Genomic DNA, 18,349 nt, shown 5'->3' with positions numbered 1-18,349 from the left:
ATGGTCTGACACCAATTGCATCTATCAAAACTCCTTATTCAAAGTGACTCACCTTGTCCTTTGCCTTTTCCACCTCGGTCCTGCAATACATTGATGGTCATACTCCTCCTCCTCTTAGTTGTCAAAGGAAAATGCTTCTTAGAACAACAATAGGTGGATGGTTTTCCTTGGCCTACGGTAGAGGAGGATGCATGGACCGTATTTGAGTCCATCATTATACATCTCATGATAAGCTCTATTATAGACACATTTCTAATCAATAACATGTTAGTGACAACAACATTGACATGAAAAAGGTTTCAAGCTAGTGGGTTGTTACAGGAAAAAAGGGATTATGGTGTAGGAGGAGCTATATAGCGGTAGTGAAGACTCTAACACTGAGAATGGTTATGGAGTGTAGAGGAGTTGAGTTGATTTGAAAGAGAGAAAAAATGGTGTGAGAGTTGCACCATAATAGTTTGAATATGAGATTAATCTTAAGGTTAAAATTATGATTCACCCCAAACTAATTGAGAAAATGGTTCATCCTAGCCATAGCCTTATTTTAATATCCAATTTGTTGATGACTTTATCACTTTTATCACTCACAAAATAATATATATTTTTATTAATGATTGATCTATTAGAAAATGTACTAACATCTCTACTAGTTAAAATCTGAAATCAAACATGTTTTCTCTTGTAATTTTTTATATCTTTCCTTACATATTTGTGCTAAGGATAGATAGGTGATTTGTAATCCTACTATAAGTCTTCAAAGAAATTGGTAATTGACTTTGTTTTACAAGAAGTCATATCTTATCATAATCTAAATTTTTATGAAAAAAAAATACAACAACTAAGTATTCATTACTTTAACTATTACTAGTATAATTTTTTACCAACAACTATATGGTGATGAGAAGTTATTTATTAATTATTCTTAAATTTGTGATAGTATAGTACTAAAATAATTAAAAATAATATACTAATTAAGGTTATAGTCTGAAATACGTCATAAAAAAAATTATATATATATATATATATATATATATATATTTTTTTTTTGTGATAACCCTAATGAAATGTAATATTTCCTTCATATATCAATCAAATTGCTGTCAACAGGTCACTTTGTATGTTTATAGTTAATAATAATTATTTCCTCATTTTCACAATAACTACGGTTTTAACAAATAAAAAATATTATAAAATAAATAATGTTCTTAGTTTTTAATATAATATCAATTATATTTTTTTTATTTATTCTTTTATAAATTATTTAATCACTACAATTAAAAATAACATATTTTTTGAGAGATTGGACTATTTTAATAAATTTGTATAAAAAATAAAATATTCATTATTATCATCTATAATTATGTAAAAATCTTAAAATATAATCGTAGAATATAAAGAATAATTTATTAATCACTAATTAATAAACTCATTTCTCCATTCATTATATGACATTATCCACTGTCTTAAATTAGCTGTCATAATTATACATATAACTTAAAGTGATTATCGAGATTGATTGATTCCTTATTAATCAACCATTAATGCTTCAAGTATTAAGTCATAATCAATATCTATTAAGGCAGTATCGTATGACATTAGGTATTTAATAACATTAATTGCGAAAATTTCTTGGTTAAGTTTATTTAATAATCATACTTATTCATGATTTATATATGTAATTTAATAAATAAATTTTATTTAATATATATTAGTTTATCCAAATAAAAATTTTAGGGTCAAGAACAAGATAAATTAAATTTTGAAAAACCTGTCTCTTATAGTGTATAACAAAAAGAGTCGTGACATTACTTAAAAGAATGAATTGAAAAAATAAATAGGACAATATTTATGAAAAAAAAATGCAATGTGTTTGAGTGATTTTATGATAAAAGAAAGGAAGGATGCAGATTGGTTATTTGATCCCCAACAGAATGATGGCTTATCTTCCATTTTGAGACATTTATATTTTCTCGGCTCATTTCTTCTGTCACGCACTGTGAAAAACAGCCCAACCTCTCTTTTTCATCTTCCTATTTCAGACTCATGCTCACTCAGGGACCCATTCTCTGTACGGGCCTAGGCCCATAATACATTATATTAATCAATATTTTTATTAATTAAAACTAAAATCATAATAATAAATAAAATACAAGGCTTACTAATTTCTATGAATCTTAATCAAATTCAACTAATAATAAAAAGTGTGAGTGTGAGACTCTGTATTTTTAAGTGTTTTCCAACTATTAATTAACATAAAATAAATATCTAATTGATCCATGGTTAAGAAACATGCACGTACGCTGCATATCTAAAACACTATCCTTTTTCTACCTCTCATCCCCCAACATACACCCGTAGGAAGAAAAAAAATTATAATCGTGATTCTTTCAAATCAATCGGCCAGGCTGAGTTTACATTTGATTTTAGTGTAATTAAATTCGAAACAAAGTTTAACAAATTGAATATGATGTTAAAATTTGAAAACAATACTTTGAAAGAAAAAATATTTTTAAAAAAGTATAATTCAAAAATTGATATATGATGCAAGCAAACTTGACAAGTCCCACTAGAAATATTCCACAATGTTAGTAGTGATTAACTCTAATTTTATATGAATTTGTGTCTTGTTATAATCTAATTTTCAATTGTAAAAAAAAAAAAAAAAAAAAACAGCTTTAGAATTTTTTACCAGACACTTTTGATTTTTGATTTTTAGTTTTAAAATGATAATTATTTTTTTTAATAAAAAAGTAAATTCTTTTGGATTGAAGGAGTATTCAAAAGTAACTTTGTCGATAATTTGTTAAGAATACGTTTGGAAGTAAAGTTCTAAAAGAAAAGATAGTTTATTTTTAAATTAAAAGAACATATGATATTTATACAAATGAATAAAATATTAAATTTATAATAATATATCTATTATTTTATTTATTTAATTTTAAAAATCATTAAATAAGAGAATATTTATTAGAAACAAAAAATTTTCCTCCTTGTATTTTTTTTAGGATTGACAAATACCTAACCAACTAGTAAAAGTGAATTAGAAAATATAACATGCCTTATTTAGAGATGGACATGCAAGTTGACCCACCATAAAATGACCCGTTGATAGGTTAATCTATTAAAATCCACCCAAATACATAAATAAAATTAATCTTAATACTCCAATATTAACTTTTTGAGGTGAATAAGTGTGTGAGCTAAATATACCAACATTTTGTAAGTGTATCTCACAATGTGTGTGTGAGAGTCACACAAATAGATTATCTCACCATTTTTGTTGGGTTAATCAAGTTGAAATCACAATTTTTTCTATTCAAAATATAAGCATGTGTTAAGGAATAGGAAGAGTATTTCGTTGTTTTTGGTAGGTTGATCAAGTTGACACCACAATTTTCTATTGAAGATATACTTATTTGTGTGTGAAAATAGATGATGAATGTAAGCAAAATACTCTCTATTATTTGTCAAAATTGCAAATTACAAAATCATAAAAAAAATGTTCCTTAAATAACAAATTTTTTAATTTACAATAACTTTCAACTAATAAGAGAGAATATGTTGAAAAGAATGTGTTAGAGAATATTTCATCATTTTTGTTAGTATATTTTGGTTGACAAGTTGACTCCTAATTTTCTTTCAAAATTTTGGAAACACTCATTTGAACACATTTATCATTGGCAAAAATTTTGTATTTAATAACTTTTATTCATAATTTTATATTTTTCAATAAATTTAAACTAATATTAGAGAGTGTGTTGTGAAGAGTGTTGCTAACTTCCTATAACTCCTCTCTCTCCCTCTCTCTCTATATATATTATAAGTTTTACACACTTAAAATTAATTTTGTTTAATGAAATGTTTTTTTTAAACAATCCCATTCATTAAAATAAAAATTACTCTAACTTTGATCAATTTACGAATAAATTATTTTGTTGTAGTCAAACAAACGTGATTATTAGAGGGAAACAAATAGGCACAGTATGTTGTACATATATTAAGCTTCATGGACCATTTTCATTTAGGGTTTTATTTAGCTTTTTCTTATTAAGAGTCTAAAATCACTTAACAGAATCCGATATTTAACAAATGCTAACTTTGAGAAGTGAGCTAGTTAATTTTTAAAAAGTATATATGTGAGTGATATTTTAAAATATATAAAATTTAAAATAAAAAAAAAACTGGATTGGTGCATGGGATGGAGATGACTTTATAGGTCGTTTAGTATTAAGATTAATAATTAAAGAACAAATGGAAGAGAGAAGAAAAAATAGAATTAAAAACGATGGTGAAACTGAAAGATACGTGAATCATGTAAAAATCTTACTTTATGTACGTAAACTATTAAGCATGTAACAATATCATTTATAAATTATAAATAAATAAACAAAAACATCCTCGTTTCTTAACCACGAATTCATTTTCATTTTGCTTTTTACTTTTTGTCGGTGTGGTGCCATAATATGCATGAATTTTTCTTACAATGGTTGGGTGGACAATTAAAACCGAGAACAGTTTCTTATTACCAATAGGTCATTACAAAGACGTAAATGAAATGAAGTTTAACCATAATTTTCTTATTTTCACCCATTAAGGTGAAAGCGAAGGGATCTGAGGTTTGTCCAAAAAGTGAAAACACTCTTTATCTGTATGAGACAGTGATAGACACCCATTAAAGAAAAACGGTACCGCAACTCAGAAAATAACCTCACTGGATTCTCAATCTTAAAAGGATCAAGTGAAAAGCTGACTGTGTAGTAACAAATTCCTGACATACAAAAGATATCATACTAGATTTCAAACACACGCACGCTCCATCACGTTAATGGTAACTGTCACAGAATAAGAACAAAACAAAATCCTTATTCAAAAGAATAATGCTCACTGTGAGAAATTGTATATAGATCCATCATAGTGCTACAAAAAAGGAACATCGATTTGGAACAAGCCTTATTCTGCAGTAACGCTTCTGTGTTTTATGATAAGAAGAAGAAGCTTGAATCAATCACATATATTAAATATACTGTAAGATAATGCTGATTGCTGAGTTTCCTTTTTCTTTTTTTGGGGGATATATATAAATCAGACACATTTACAATATCAAAAGAAAATTATAGAAGGAAAAAATTTACAGCACACACCTGCGGTCAGAACTCACGACAAATTTCTGACCTATTTCAAATTGGAAATGTCGGCATCTTGGTCCTCTCTTTGGTTGAGTTAACCACGTGTTAAGTACACACACTGCCAGGGCGAGGCTGCTAGAGGGTTTGTCCACAAGCCATTGAAAATCTCTGCAGATCTTTGGTATATATATCCGAAGGTTGAAAATGCTGTATATGTTGCCAACTAGTACTTGATTCGTCTGCTATGAAGCCTGTTTCTGGCTTAACCTCATCACTGTAGATGGAGTGTGTGGTTTGATGCTGCACTGTGGTTCCAAGAAAAAAAGGGGTGTTGAGATACTCAGACCATTTAATGTCTTCTTGTTCTGATTGCAAGGGTACAACATGAGAATGAGCATCTTTATTATTGTTGGCAGATTCTGCCTGCTGCAGCCCCCATGTTATTGTGTTGCTATCAAGGAAGTTGGAGCTGCTTTGTAATTGGATGCTGCAGCTACTGCTACCATTGCTTTTGCTTGCATTGTTGTTGTTACTGAAGGTGCTGCCTTCCCAGTTCTGAACACCATCAGAGGATATGGAAGAAGGGTTGTTGTTTGAGCTAACAGTTTGCTTCACATGTGTTGGGAACACAGAATGGAGCATGGTGGAGTTCAGCTCTGACATGATTTGGGAAGAAGTGGAACTTGGCATGAAGCAAAGTGGGGTGTTGGTAGTAGTGAGTCCCATGTTTGGTCCATAGTTCAGGTGCTGGAAAGGGAAATATCCCATTCCCATCATGTCAGAACTTGTGATGCAGTTCTCATGATAGGTGCCAAACCTGTCTAGGGTAGGTGGGGTGCTGATGCTGTTGTTGCCATTGCTGATCTTGGAGCTGGAAGAAACTTCAAGGGGATAACTCTCCAAAGCCATAGAATTGGTAGTTGTTATTATTGGCTTTGCCTTTGGTGGCTCAACAAGACTCACCTCATTGTTGCCTTTCTGGTTGCTTTTGTTGTCAGCTGTGAGTGCCTTATCCTTGTCATTTCCAACCTCAGAGAGGGGTTGGTGTGTGTTTGGATCAATGCCTCTTTGCCTAAGCTTCTTCTTCAGACAAGAATTCCATAGATTCTTTATCTCATTATCAGTTCTTCCTGGTAACTGAGCTGCAATCTGTGACCACCTGATAACCATCATAACACATGTAAAACCATGAAACCATAACATGTTACTATTGCTGTCATTGTAATCTTTTTTTACTGTAAAAAAAACATATCAAACGATGAAAAAGAACGTGTGTCACCGACGGGCCTTAAGACCTGGTCCACCTTAATAGCTAGAATTCTTCTAGTGACAATCTAAACGGCAAAATCTAAATTAAACTAACAAGAAACAACTTTGAAAACAAAATAGTACCTGTTGCCAAGGACTGCATGGAGTTCAATTATGGAGTTCTCTTCTTGCTGTGAGAATGCTCCTCTCTTCAAATCAGGCCTAAGGTAATTTATCCACCTTAATCTGCAGCTCTTGCCACACCTCTGAAGACCTGAAATATACACAACACACACAAACAAAAAGTTTTAGAGAAGAAAGGTTAATTAAAAAGACTTCTGACATATAGATATGTTTGGATACAAGTTGTTTACACGTGTTTATCAGAACTTCTCTATTGAAAAAAAAAGACTTTATTTTCAGTAGAGAAATTTATCAAAAAAGGTTGATGGCGAAGCATGTAGTATAGTACCAGCTAGTTTTGGAACGGAGCTCCAACATCCATGGCCATGTTTGGTGATGTAATTGAGAAGCTTCTCGTCTTCCTCCGGAGACCAGAGGCCTTTACGAAGCTTCTGCTTGTAGCAGCAAGAGTGTCTCCCCATGTGCACTATGCCTTAAGCGATTTGAAATGTTTGTTGAAAGCGGCAAACAAAGTCTTGTGTCAGAATCAGAACCTACGTGGATTAATGTTAAGAAGGACAGTGCAGGATGTGAATTAATGGGGTGCGTCAGAGCTTAAGAAAATTGCAACTTGCATAGAGAATCGAATAAATAGAAGGAGCCTTATTATAACAAGTGTGGCTTTCAATTTATATCTGACCTTCCAGAACTGGCTTCCCCTCCTTTCTTCACGGGACATTCCACATAATTGCTTGGGCCCCACAACCTCAGCCAACGCTCCTGATGCATTTCCTCTCATCAATCCGATGGATAAGATTCCATCAAAGAGGATCATAAGGTTTGACTTATGTATGTGAATGTCCCACTGGCCAGGCTTTTTCTTTTACCAGAAAATAGTACAGGCATAGTTACCATGGAGAGTTCAATACCATATTTCAACACATGTCATGTAATGAACGGTAAGTTTGTAGCAAATATCTTAAAAAGAGATTCTTATCATTGGTTAATTGTGTAAAAGGGATATATAAATTAAAATCATTTGTTATATTTTACAATTTTTTTGTTGAAAATAAGTATAGAACGAGGGAAAGATGGAGACAGAATAGGTTAAAATGTGTGTTCTTTAGTTTATTGTTAAAAAATGATGCAAGAGCTATGCAAAGAAAATAATGTGTTAATAAGAATTAAAAGAAAGAAAAAACAGTTGTGAAATTTTTATAGGAAAAGTTATCTTCCTCGTAAGACAGTGAATCGAATCCTATAGATAGGTATATGCCAAATTTTGGTGGGTAATTGGTAGCACGCTAGCTAGGACGGTTTTCACTTTTAACAGAGCTTGGTGGTTATGTAATATGTACCATACTGCTTTAGACCATATAGTTGTTATCTCGTGAGTTTGAAACTTTTGGAGTGTGACGAAATGTCTCCATTCCCATATGACTTAGATGAGAGAGAGGAGAAAAGAAGAACCTTGAATGGAATTTCAAGGAGTGGCTTGGCCTAGGCAAAGCCTACTCCAAGATTAGTAATATGAAGTACAAAAAAACCACGAGAATTAAGAAGGGAAAAATTCTTGTGAAAAAGTAAAGGCTTAGAGGGGTAAGGTAAGCAAACAAAGCATGCTGCATTAAATTAACGATAACAGAACTTTCTCTAGGTTCTTTTGTTCCTATTGGTGATAGTACTTCAAGTTTTGAAAACTCTATAGCCCTTTCCTTTTCTTGTCCAACTTTTCCACCAGATACTCTTTGGTAGAAAACTGACCCTCTCTTCTTTTTAGCTTTTAGGGATCATTTTTGAAAAATCATTATCGTTTGGAAAAGTTTCATCATTTGGGTACAAATACAAAATTACCTTTGACATCTGAGCAAGTTAAGGTCGCATTTCTTCCCATAGAAATTGCTGGAATTCAATCAACTATCCCAATGATTCATCATTTTTGCAATTTGAAAATTACGTTTCTGTTTATTAAATGTGGATTTCTTCAATTTCAATATTCGAACTTTATCAAAATTCTGTGTTTGTGTGGAAAGATACTAAAACCGTCGTTTTTCTAGGTAGAGTACGATAACCATAGTTAATAATAGAGACAAAAAAACTCTATGCAAGTGCTACAATCACAATAATATAATTGTCCCTTTAATTTTGCTTATTCAAGCCTGCATTTGTGATAAATATACTAAAGCAAATAAGTTTGGATAATTAATTGATATTTATGAAAGACGGATATATTTTAAGCACGGGTTGTATTTTCTATTGGAAGATCCTTTACATTACGTGTAAACACATCAAATTTGCTGTGTTACTATGTCTGCATCTGTGTCATGTATCTAGTATATTTATACCAATTACTGGTAACCATACTTACATTGTCACATTCAGATGAACAAAATTCTCATTACAGGCTGCAATTGTGAGAAAATTTCGCTAGAACAAAGGGTTTGTGCCACTTCAAAAATATTACATAATGGGAGACCAAAATTAACTATTGCATAAATGATTGTGGGACAATGATAAAATAAAAATGGACCAAAAAGGTAGTCAGTTTAAGTAATACATTATTGATTTCTCTTGAGTAAAGTCTCATAATTTGGACCTTGTCTATAGAAAATTTCTTTCTGAAAGTTACAAGTGGTTTTGATAAAAAGAAAAAAAAAATTGTGTTTGGGAAAAGATGTTGATCAATTTTGGCTAATGGTAGCTTTCCCCCTCTCTAGGGACAAATCACAAAAGGGGAACAGAGGTCCAAAAGGCCCATGAGCTTTCTGACTTTCTCTAGAAAAAGTCAATTTAAAATGGCATTGTAATTCGTGCCATCGATGGAGGATTCCTCACTATGTCATTGAATTCTTGCATGTATGAAAGGTAAATATCTTAACTAAACCTTTCACTCTATAGTTTGTCTGCTTGAGAAATCCAAAAGTTAATAGAAAAAAAAGGAAGATAACACTCGCACCAGTTTGTTAAATCAGGGACTAGTTACTGTGTGCTAACAGAAGGACATGGCCATCAAGTAGTAAAATAATCAATTCATAGACATTGGCTTCAATCATTTCAAAACAGGAAAACTTAACAACAATAAGGGTCGCAGCATGTGTCTAAAGTAATGTAAATTGGAGATAGATCGAAAGGATGACCTACTTTTTTTATTTATATATATATTAAAAAAACAATTGCATTACATATCTTGGAATAGAAGTAATTATAGGACATTGTACACATAATAAATTAAACTTTTCCTTTGTCCTTCTGAGATGGCACAAATTGTACAATATTCTCTGCAAGTTATTCATGGCACAGAAGCATCCAAAATAGTGCTTTGTCTTCAAGTGCTTCATTTTTCTCATGAACACGTTCTAAACCCATAAGGGTATCTTCCTTCACCTCTCAACAATATAAATTTATATAATAGTGATATTAATTTTGATATCTTTCTGCGATTGCCTGTCTATTTGTTCTGACATTGTGAGCTTCCGCGGCCTAAGCCATGTCCTAATTCAGCCATCCAATTATAAATTAAGTCCTGAATGTGAAGATGCTTTGTAATTGTAATCTCCATAGTCCACGACCATACCTCATCATGGCTTATCTTATATTTCCCATATGAGCTGTGTCGCTAAGTCAAACTCCAACATTGTAAAATGTTCATACTTTATATATAGTTTATAGTTTATACACTCAATTACTCTTGCTGTCCACATACGTCTACAATATGTGTCGGCTTCGTTGTCCTTTGGATATTCACAGCAAAATAATCAATTGGGTCATTTAATTAGTGACAAAAATGAAGTTGGTCAGCTTTATAATTGAACCAATGTTTTCTAGTCTTTTTTTTTTCTTTTTTCTTTTTTCTTTTCTTGCGTGAAATCAAAATTGATGTCTATGTTTCTGGGACAATTGAAGCAGTCTTGTTTTAACAATAAACAAATAATTAAACTTGTTTTGTTATAATAAACGTTTAGTCTATAGGAGCAAATATTCGCTTCCGGGATAGAGGCTAGGATGGCACCATAATTCTTGTTAGAATAAAACTGTTCAATAAACACGCTTGTGTGGAAGGACTATTCACGGAATCTGTTTTATTTATTTTTGTACATTTTATTTATTAAAAATTTAACTGACCAATAGTAACAGATGGTAATAATAAGAGGCAGCCAATAGGTATGTTAAACCATGCATTTTGATAATCAAAGGCAGACAGTAGTTGAGACAAATCTAATCCAGAATCACTTGGACACTTTGTTGTTTATTTGTCTCACAAGTTGCTTAGCTGGGATTTCTGTGAGATGGTTGAATATATATGGGAACTAATTTTAGTAATTGCGGTCACTGGTCCCCCAGTTATTCTGCAGCAGAGAGGACTGCATAAGAAAGGAATTTTGTGGCATTATCGTCAATGGGAATATGTGATGTTAATCCTGGTAGGCCATACCTAAAGTTAAGCTTATTATTTAGGTCCAATGCATAGTGGCATAAATGAGAGATTAAAGGACTATAAGTATAACCCTCCTTTAAAAGAAGAAACAATTGTCTGCAATTTTCTTCTAATTTGTCTGGGAAATCATTGATTACTATTATCCAAAAAGTTTAATGGTTATGTATTAACATTTACACCGATAACCAATCATAAATTATCCTCGGTATGAATTTTTAATTATTTATTTGTAAAAGTCAACAAACTTTTTATATATAATGATTTGTGGTTGAATGACAATGTAAAATTTAGTATATAACTAATTTTTTTTGTACTAAGATAAACTAAACAAAATACTTGTCCTTACTATGAGCCCTCTTGTACATCAACACTGTTCTAGCAATGAATCATAAATAGCCTCCTATATTGAAAGCCATAGGGTAAAATACTTCAGTGTACTTTCCAAATTCAAAAGTCAAATGCATAGCATAGCCAACAAATTTAAAGTAAACATGGAGTTTAATGTATTATTGAAATTCATGACTTGAATTTTCAAGCACTAACCAAAATACAAGCAGTACAAAACAATTGGTAGCAACCATGACATTTCAATTGGTATTCTATTGCTTCCATGTCTCGATATGATTGCAACAGGTTTTGTGAAAAAATGTCTGTGGTATTCTTATTGTTTATTGACTACACAAAGTGGAAGTATAATTTGGTTTTAGAAATTATTAATTTTCTTATAAAATTTTCTAGAACGGCTACCAACTAGGATATGTTCTGCAAAGCCTATCTTATCATGTAGGGTGGTTTAATAACAATTAGTACTATCATTTTAACGATAGTAAATGATGCAATCCAAGTAAAGCAAAATGTGTGATTTGAAAAGCTTAAATGCTTGTAAGTTATAATATTGATGGGAAGTTTGTGAAGTAAATTTCATAGAGATCTTTTTAGATGATAATAATGGGCATTTGAAATGGAAGGAGACATAATCCTCTTGCCCTTGAAAAATGGAGATGCCTCTGCAATGCATTATCCTAAAAACCAGCATTTCCAAATCTAATCCTACAACAGACAACTAATTGACAAGAAAGAGCAGCGGTTACAATTCATAATCTCATGATACTTGTCCATCTTTGCTTGGTATAATTGAATTAGTTTGCTAATGGGAAATATTTGATTAAAATAAGCAACATGAAACTGTAGAAATAGAAATAGTTGTAACCACTTTCAAGTTAAGCTTACCTTGCAAAATTTAGTCTCTGTCAAAGTTCCCACCAAATATTATTCAGCATAGGCCTAAAGTGAAGTGTCTTTTCTTGAGTTAGGCCCCACTAAACAAGGAGATTACTCCAGAAGGCATTATTATCATTACAAATTAAGCAGAGCAAAAATTTCAATCGATTATGCGGTTGTTCCTTAAGATCCAGAGTAACATTTTTTGCTTAGTTAAGTAATTAGGAAATTCCTACGAGTAGGAGTATTCAGTGACGGATCTACTTGTATGAGTATGGGGGCCACTATCATTTTATACATACATATTTTTTATATTTTAAAATATATATATTTTAAAAAGTAAAAATTATATTTTAATAAAATAAATATATATATTTAAATTATCATATGAATAAAATATAAATTTGGAAGAAATATTTATTTATTTGATATTTATCAAACTTTTCAAAGAAATTAGTTCTCATATGTGATAAAAAATATTCTTTAATAATAAATCAAAATTTTTAAAAAGTTTAATTATAATATATATATTAATATATATTAATACTCACATATATGATGTAATATATTTTAAAAAATAATTTTTGATAAAATAAAATTTATAATATACGTATTTACCTTTTGTACTTTCTACTTAATTATTGTATACGTTGATTAAAAAAATTAAAATAGTAAAGATCATAAGATTATATACATTAATTAAAAAAATAAAAGAGAAAAGATTGAAATATTTATGTTCTATTTATAATTTTTTATTATAAAATATGTTAAAATAAATTATCATCTCAAAATTTATATTAGATATTAAAAACATGTTTATATCATAAATAAATTAAACTTGATTTTATAAAATTTAACATATTTATTTTTATATTTTTATTAGTATTAAATTATCATAAAGCAGGTCTTTAGAACATGTATTTTTAAACAAAATTAGGTTCAAACCTACTAAATTATAATATAACCTAGTCTGACCTAGTTTATTTTCATCCTTAATCATAATCGTAGATATAAAAATTTGTAAAAAAACAATTATAATATATATTTATACTTTTAAAAGTTATATGTAAAATTTTGCCTCACTATCTAAAATTTCTGGATCCGTTACTGGGAGTATTAATGGTACAACTATGATGGAATAGAATTCATGGCCAGCCAGTTCCCACTTTGATTTGTTGGATAACTGAAACTAGTAACGTTCACAAAAGTTTCAATCTAAGAAGACCATATTATCCCGCTAAATTGGCCCATTAAGCGTGATTGGAAACACAGGCACATGCAAATTTCATGTGTTTTAGTTAACAGCAACTTAGTTATCTTTAATCTTGTCAAAGCAACAAGCGATGATGACAGAAACATGAGTGTCTCATTCATGACGTTGCTTTCCATTTATGGAAGATTAAGATCTAACTATTAATTATTATCAAGTTAAACTCTAGAACTTATTCCCCACTAATCACTGGGATTAGTTATTATTTTATTGTGTGCAAAAGATGTAAGAAATGTTGAGCGTGAGAGAGGAATAAATAAGCAATAATAAAGAGAGGAAATTAGCTTGAATAAGAAGGGTTGTTTAATGACACATAAGCCCTAACCCCATCAATAATGAAAAGCTTTGTCTGGTTGAAATGTTCCTTTGTACCCCATCCTTGAATAATTACATTTTCACTTTTGCTTTGTAGTGGGAAATGATAGTCAACTTTATTGCCACATTTACATGATTACATTTGATTTTGGGAGAGAGCTTATGCCTGTATTTGAACTATTGGAGATTCTAATAGGCATTTGGTGTAGGACTTGAGTCTTCTCAATCAATCTGATTTAAGAAGTTGTGTGTTGAGCTTGGGAAATACTCCACAGATTTTGATTAAAGGGTCTAATCAAACTCAAAAAGAAAAAAGTTTCAGGAGAACTAGTGCCAGACATTAGACACACCAATATCTAATTTCGATCATCCTTGGACCTAGTACATGGTTGCTTTACAATACACCTTAATGCATCTCAGCCAACCACAATTTATGTGTCCACAACATGCCTCTGTATCATTCTACGCATAATGTCATCATCTTCTTGTTCACATTGCCACCTTTCAGATTGACTTGTGTTCAGGACTTTTTGTTACATTCTTATCTATATCCGTACGCCTTTTAGTATTTTACAACCTTAATTTATCATATTCCATTGTTTGAATAATTCAATTTCATTATTAATTTGCGACATGGAATTTCACGACTCTGTTGATTCAAATATAACGTCCTGTCAAATTATTAGAAAAAAATAGTCTGTCCTAGTGGTACACCTGCATATATCAGCCCAACTTGACAATGGCCCCAAAAGAATAGGGCTTTACTATTTGCATCAAGAAAGTTTATCTGGGTTGAGATTGGATTAATATGATATTTTTTTGTTTCAATTAAAATTTGAGTTGAGTTGAATTTGTGCAATATTTTTTAAATTTAATCTAATTTAATCTTATTATAAATAAATTGAATTAGGTTGATTAATTAGTTTAATATAATTATATTTATTTATTTTATAAAAAACTAAATACTTTAAAATAAGTGTAAATTACTTAATATCTATAATATTATCAATCTGTAAAGTAAGTAATGATAAATTAAATTTCAACATAAATTTGTTAATTTATTATATTATTATTAACTCAAACAACTAATATTAATTAATATAAAATAAAATTTAAAATAAATATTATTTTATTATAGTGTATCAATCAAAAAACACAAAACTCGTTAATGAGTAAAAAGTGACAGTAAATATTGGACTGAACAAATGACTATCTTAACACTATTATTATTATTATTATTATTATTTTATTTTTATTATTATTATTACTAGGTCAGCTCACCAACCAAAAATGCAAAACTCATTACATGACTCCTATAGTATAAAATTTTGATTGGGTTGGATCAGATCTAACTCAAATACTAAAAAAATATAATTTAAACTCATTGAGTCAATTAGAATTTGCACGTTATTCATACTCCTAATAAACAAATTACACAAGAGAATTCAATATTATATTTTGATTCAAAATTTTAAGATTTTAAATTTTTAAATTTTTTTCTCCTATAAGATATACTTTAATCATTAATTAATTACTTTATTAAATCATCAACTTTGATATTAATTATTGAAAACGCAAAAAATTAAATAATTAAGAAATTTTTATAACAAATCATAAACAAATTATATAAGTAAATTTAATATTATATCTTAAACATCATATTTATGAATCTTTATTATATATTATATAACATAATGAACTCTATTTAATATAAAACTCTCATTCACATTTATATGTTACTACTCAAACACAAATTCACACGTATGATAACCAAGATAACTTTTACGATGATGACTTAAAAAGTTAAATCTATTATAATTTTTATCATCGGTGGTTTTAAGTTACCAGATATTCATTATGATTTCAATAGTTAGTCTGAAATAGATGATGATGTTGATACTCCACGCCTGTTGATAGTCGAATTAATTATATTTTGCAATACTACTTGTGCTGTACTTCACATACAGTCTATATAAATTTTACATAATGACAATAGATAATATGTTTGGGTAAATCTATTAATTAAACATTTATTTAAAACGCATTTACCACATAAAACTTCATATTACAAATTTGACTATAAAATATACTGAAATAAATTAAAATTAAATTATAATAGCCAAATCACTTTTATAAGTTCAAATAGGCTTTCTACAATTCCTTCCAAACGCCCTCAAAATCAAATAAAAAAAATAGCAATTAAGTATAAATATATTATATAATTAAATAGAAAGAGATTACACTTTAAAAATAAAATGTAGAATTTTAATTTTTATTGAAAAATTAACAAAAATATTAAAAATTATATTTTATTATAGACTTAATTATACTTTTTATTCATATTTTATAAATATGTGATTTTAATCCCTAATATTTTTTCTTTAATTGCGTATTTACTTTAAAGTATTATAACTAAATCTTTATATTCCTTTCTTTCTATAATTTTCATTTCCTTGTCTAAATCTCAAATATCCATGAATTAAGATAAAAAGACAATTTAAATTATCTTTGTTTTTTTTTGCTTAAACTATGCAAAACAAAACATTTCATATATCAACAAATTATTAGTCTAGGTAAAACTTGAATCCTTTAAACAAAATTCTGTGAATGAATCTTGTAGATGGAAAAAAATTGTAATTGAAAGAAAAAAATCTCACTAAAAACTAAGTCAAGTATTTCTTTTTCCCTTCCTCCCTAAACTACATAATCCACGTGGTCTTATTTTAGTCCTTACTGAAATTTGTCACTTCTTATTTACTCTCTAAAAAACATAATTCACTTGGTCACGCATTTCACCTGCTTTCTAATGGATAATTATTCTTTGACTTTTACTATTTACACTCCCTCTTTTGCTGAATACACTACCCCTTCCCTTTTTCATTTTTCTGAAATTACTTAAATAACATTTTATTTTTTAAAAGATCGCTTTTTGCACGGATCACGTCCTCACTCCCTTGTCCTGCTTGTGTTCCACACTCCACTCCTCCCACTTGTGTTCCATGCTGATCTTTTTAACATTATAAAGTGTTAACAAAAAATTTCAGAAAAGTATTTCCTGAAATAGTGATTATTATATGTTAGGGTCTACAACATACTCATTCTGCAGTGTGAAAGTTGAAGGATGTGATGAAATTAAATATATTATGTACAATATTAAGATTAAAGTATTTTCGTTGTATAAATTTGTTTATGTATAAAGAGTGTATCTTAAGAATTTTTAGTGAGACAATTACTAAAAAAATTTAATTGTTATTTTGATCCAGAATATTTTTTAGAATAGTGAACTTGAGTCGGATAGGCGAGCTTTTTTTTTCTTCAAAGATCTATGATGACTTTGATAGCATCTTAGAATAGTATATTTAAATCTAATTCAATCCTACAAAATTTAATTGTAAGACGAATATTATTCGTCTCCACTTATTTTCTCTTTAATTACCTTATCTTTAGTCGACGTGGGACTTGAATTTTTTTCAATATACTCTCTCATGCCCATGGTGCATGTATCAATAGTAAGTGACTCATTTTAATAATCTAGAATAAATGGCATTTTTTAAGAATTTAGGATAACTTTGATACCATCATGGAACAATAGATTTGAGCGATTTGAGCTTAATAATGCTGAGTGTGAGGGAATTTATTGGAAAAAATTCAAATCTCACATCAACTAGAGATTAGACAATTAAACAGTATATAAGTAGAAAACAATCCTCACTTTACAAACTAATTTTATAAGATTGAGTTAGACTTAAATTCACTATTATAAAAGAGTTTATAAATTATATTATGATCATAATCGAAACTAAAAAAAAAAAAAAAAACAACATTGATTGACCAATTCCGTTAATAACCAATTAATGACTATAAGTTTGGGTTGGTAATGGGGAAAGATGAAAATTGTAAAGCCCTATTCCTTTGGTTTGGGGCATTGTCAAGTTGGGCTGATACATACAGATGTACCACTTGGGATGGAAGGTCTTGGCGGGAGTTACTATTCACACCTCCAAAATGGCTATTTAATCTTTCTTCGTTTTTAGGCGTAAAAAAAACAAAAACTTTCTTGGTTTTAAGAAATTATTTTTTTACAATAATGTTTCTGACGTTGGATACCCAAAAATAAAATAAAAAAAACTAATGTTTTTCTACTTAATTTCTTGCTTAAAATTTAAATTAGCTTTCAAATTAAGCTTCTTATCTTATAATCGGTCATTTACGTTCGACACTTTATTTTGGTTATTTTTATAATTAGTCGTCGATTTTAAATTTTATTTTAATTATCCATTTAAATTATTTTTTTCTGGCCATCTTTGTTTTATAATTAGTTACTTTATTTTAATTTTTACGTAAAGCACGTAGATGACCAAATTAAATAGTCATGTTTACTCGCTGAATTTGATTTAATTTCCTTTGTTATTTCCTCTGAACTTATACGTTAGAATTTGTGCATGAAATTTTGATATGTCGAAAATTGTCAATTCTTGACAACAAATAAATAATCACGTAAGAAGGTTCATCAAAATTATAGACGCTAGTTGCTCCTTTTTGTTTTATGATGAGGTATCGTAAAGTTGTGGTTGAGGGTAAGAAAGTTTTCAAGCTTTCCCTGAGAATTGA

The 18,349-nt window shown here is 29.4% G+C and overlaps 1 protein-coding gene across 1 annotated transcript; it reads right to left on the bottom strand.

The window, feature by feature from the left end:
• Nucleotides 1-4,862: 4,862 nt before the first annotated feature.
• Nucleotides 4,863-7,169, bottom strand: LOC109795691 (transcription factor MYB61). The gene is made up of 3 exons (XM_020355187.2): nt 6,847-7,169; nt 6,519-6,648; nt 4,863-6,285 (listed from the first exon to the last, which is right to left on the bottom strand). The coding sequence occupies exons 1-3, from the start codon at nt 6,977-6,979 to the stop codon at nt 5,262-5,264; spliced, it is 1,287 nt and encodes a 428-aa protein (XP_020210776.1). The 5' UTR covers nt 6,980-7,169; the 3' UTR covers nt 4,863-5,261.
• Nucleotides 7,170-18,349: the final 11,180 nt, after the last annotated feature.

Source organism: Cajanus cajan, chromosome 6 (genome assembly GCF_000230855.2).
Source record: "Cajanus cajan strain Asha chromosome 6, NIPB_CcT2T_4, whole genome shotgun sequence".
Lineage (NCBI taxonomy): Eukaryota > Viridiplantae > Streptophyta > Magnoliopsida > Fabales > Fabaceae > Cajanus > Cajanus cajan.
This window is presented reverse-complemented; position numbering and strand designations above follow the sequence as displayed.

Coding starts and splice junctions, on each gene's coding strand:
- LOC109795691 (XM_020355187.2), bottom strand. CDS start 6,979: ATGGGGAGACACTCTTGCTGCTACAAGCAGAAGCTTCGTAAAGGCCTC. Junction 6,649..6,846: donor CTCCGTTCCAAAACTAGCTG/GTACTATACTAC, acceptor TGTATATTTCAG/GTCTTCAGAGGTGTGGCAAG. Junction 6,286..6,518: donor CATGCAGTCCTTGGCAACAG/GTACTATTTTGT, acceptor GATGGTTATCAG/GTGGTCACAGATTGCAGCTC.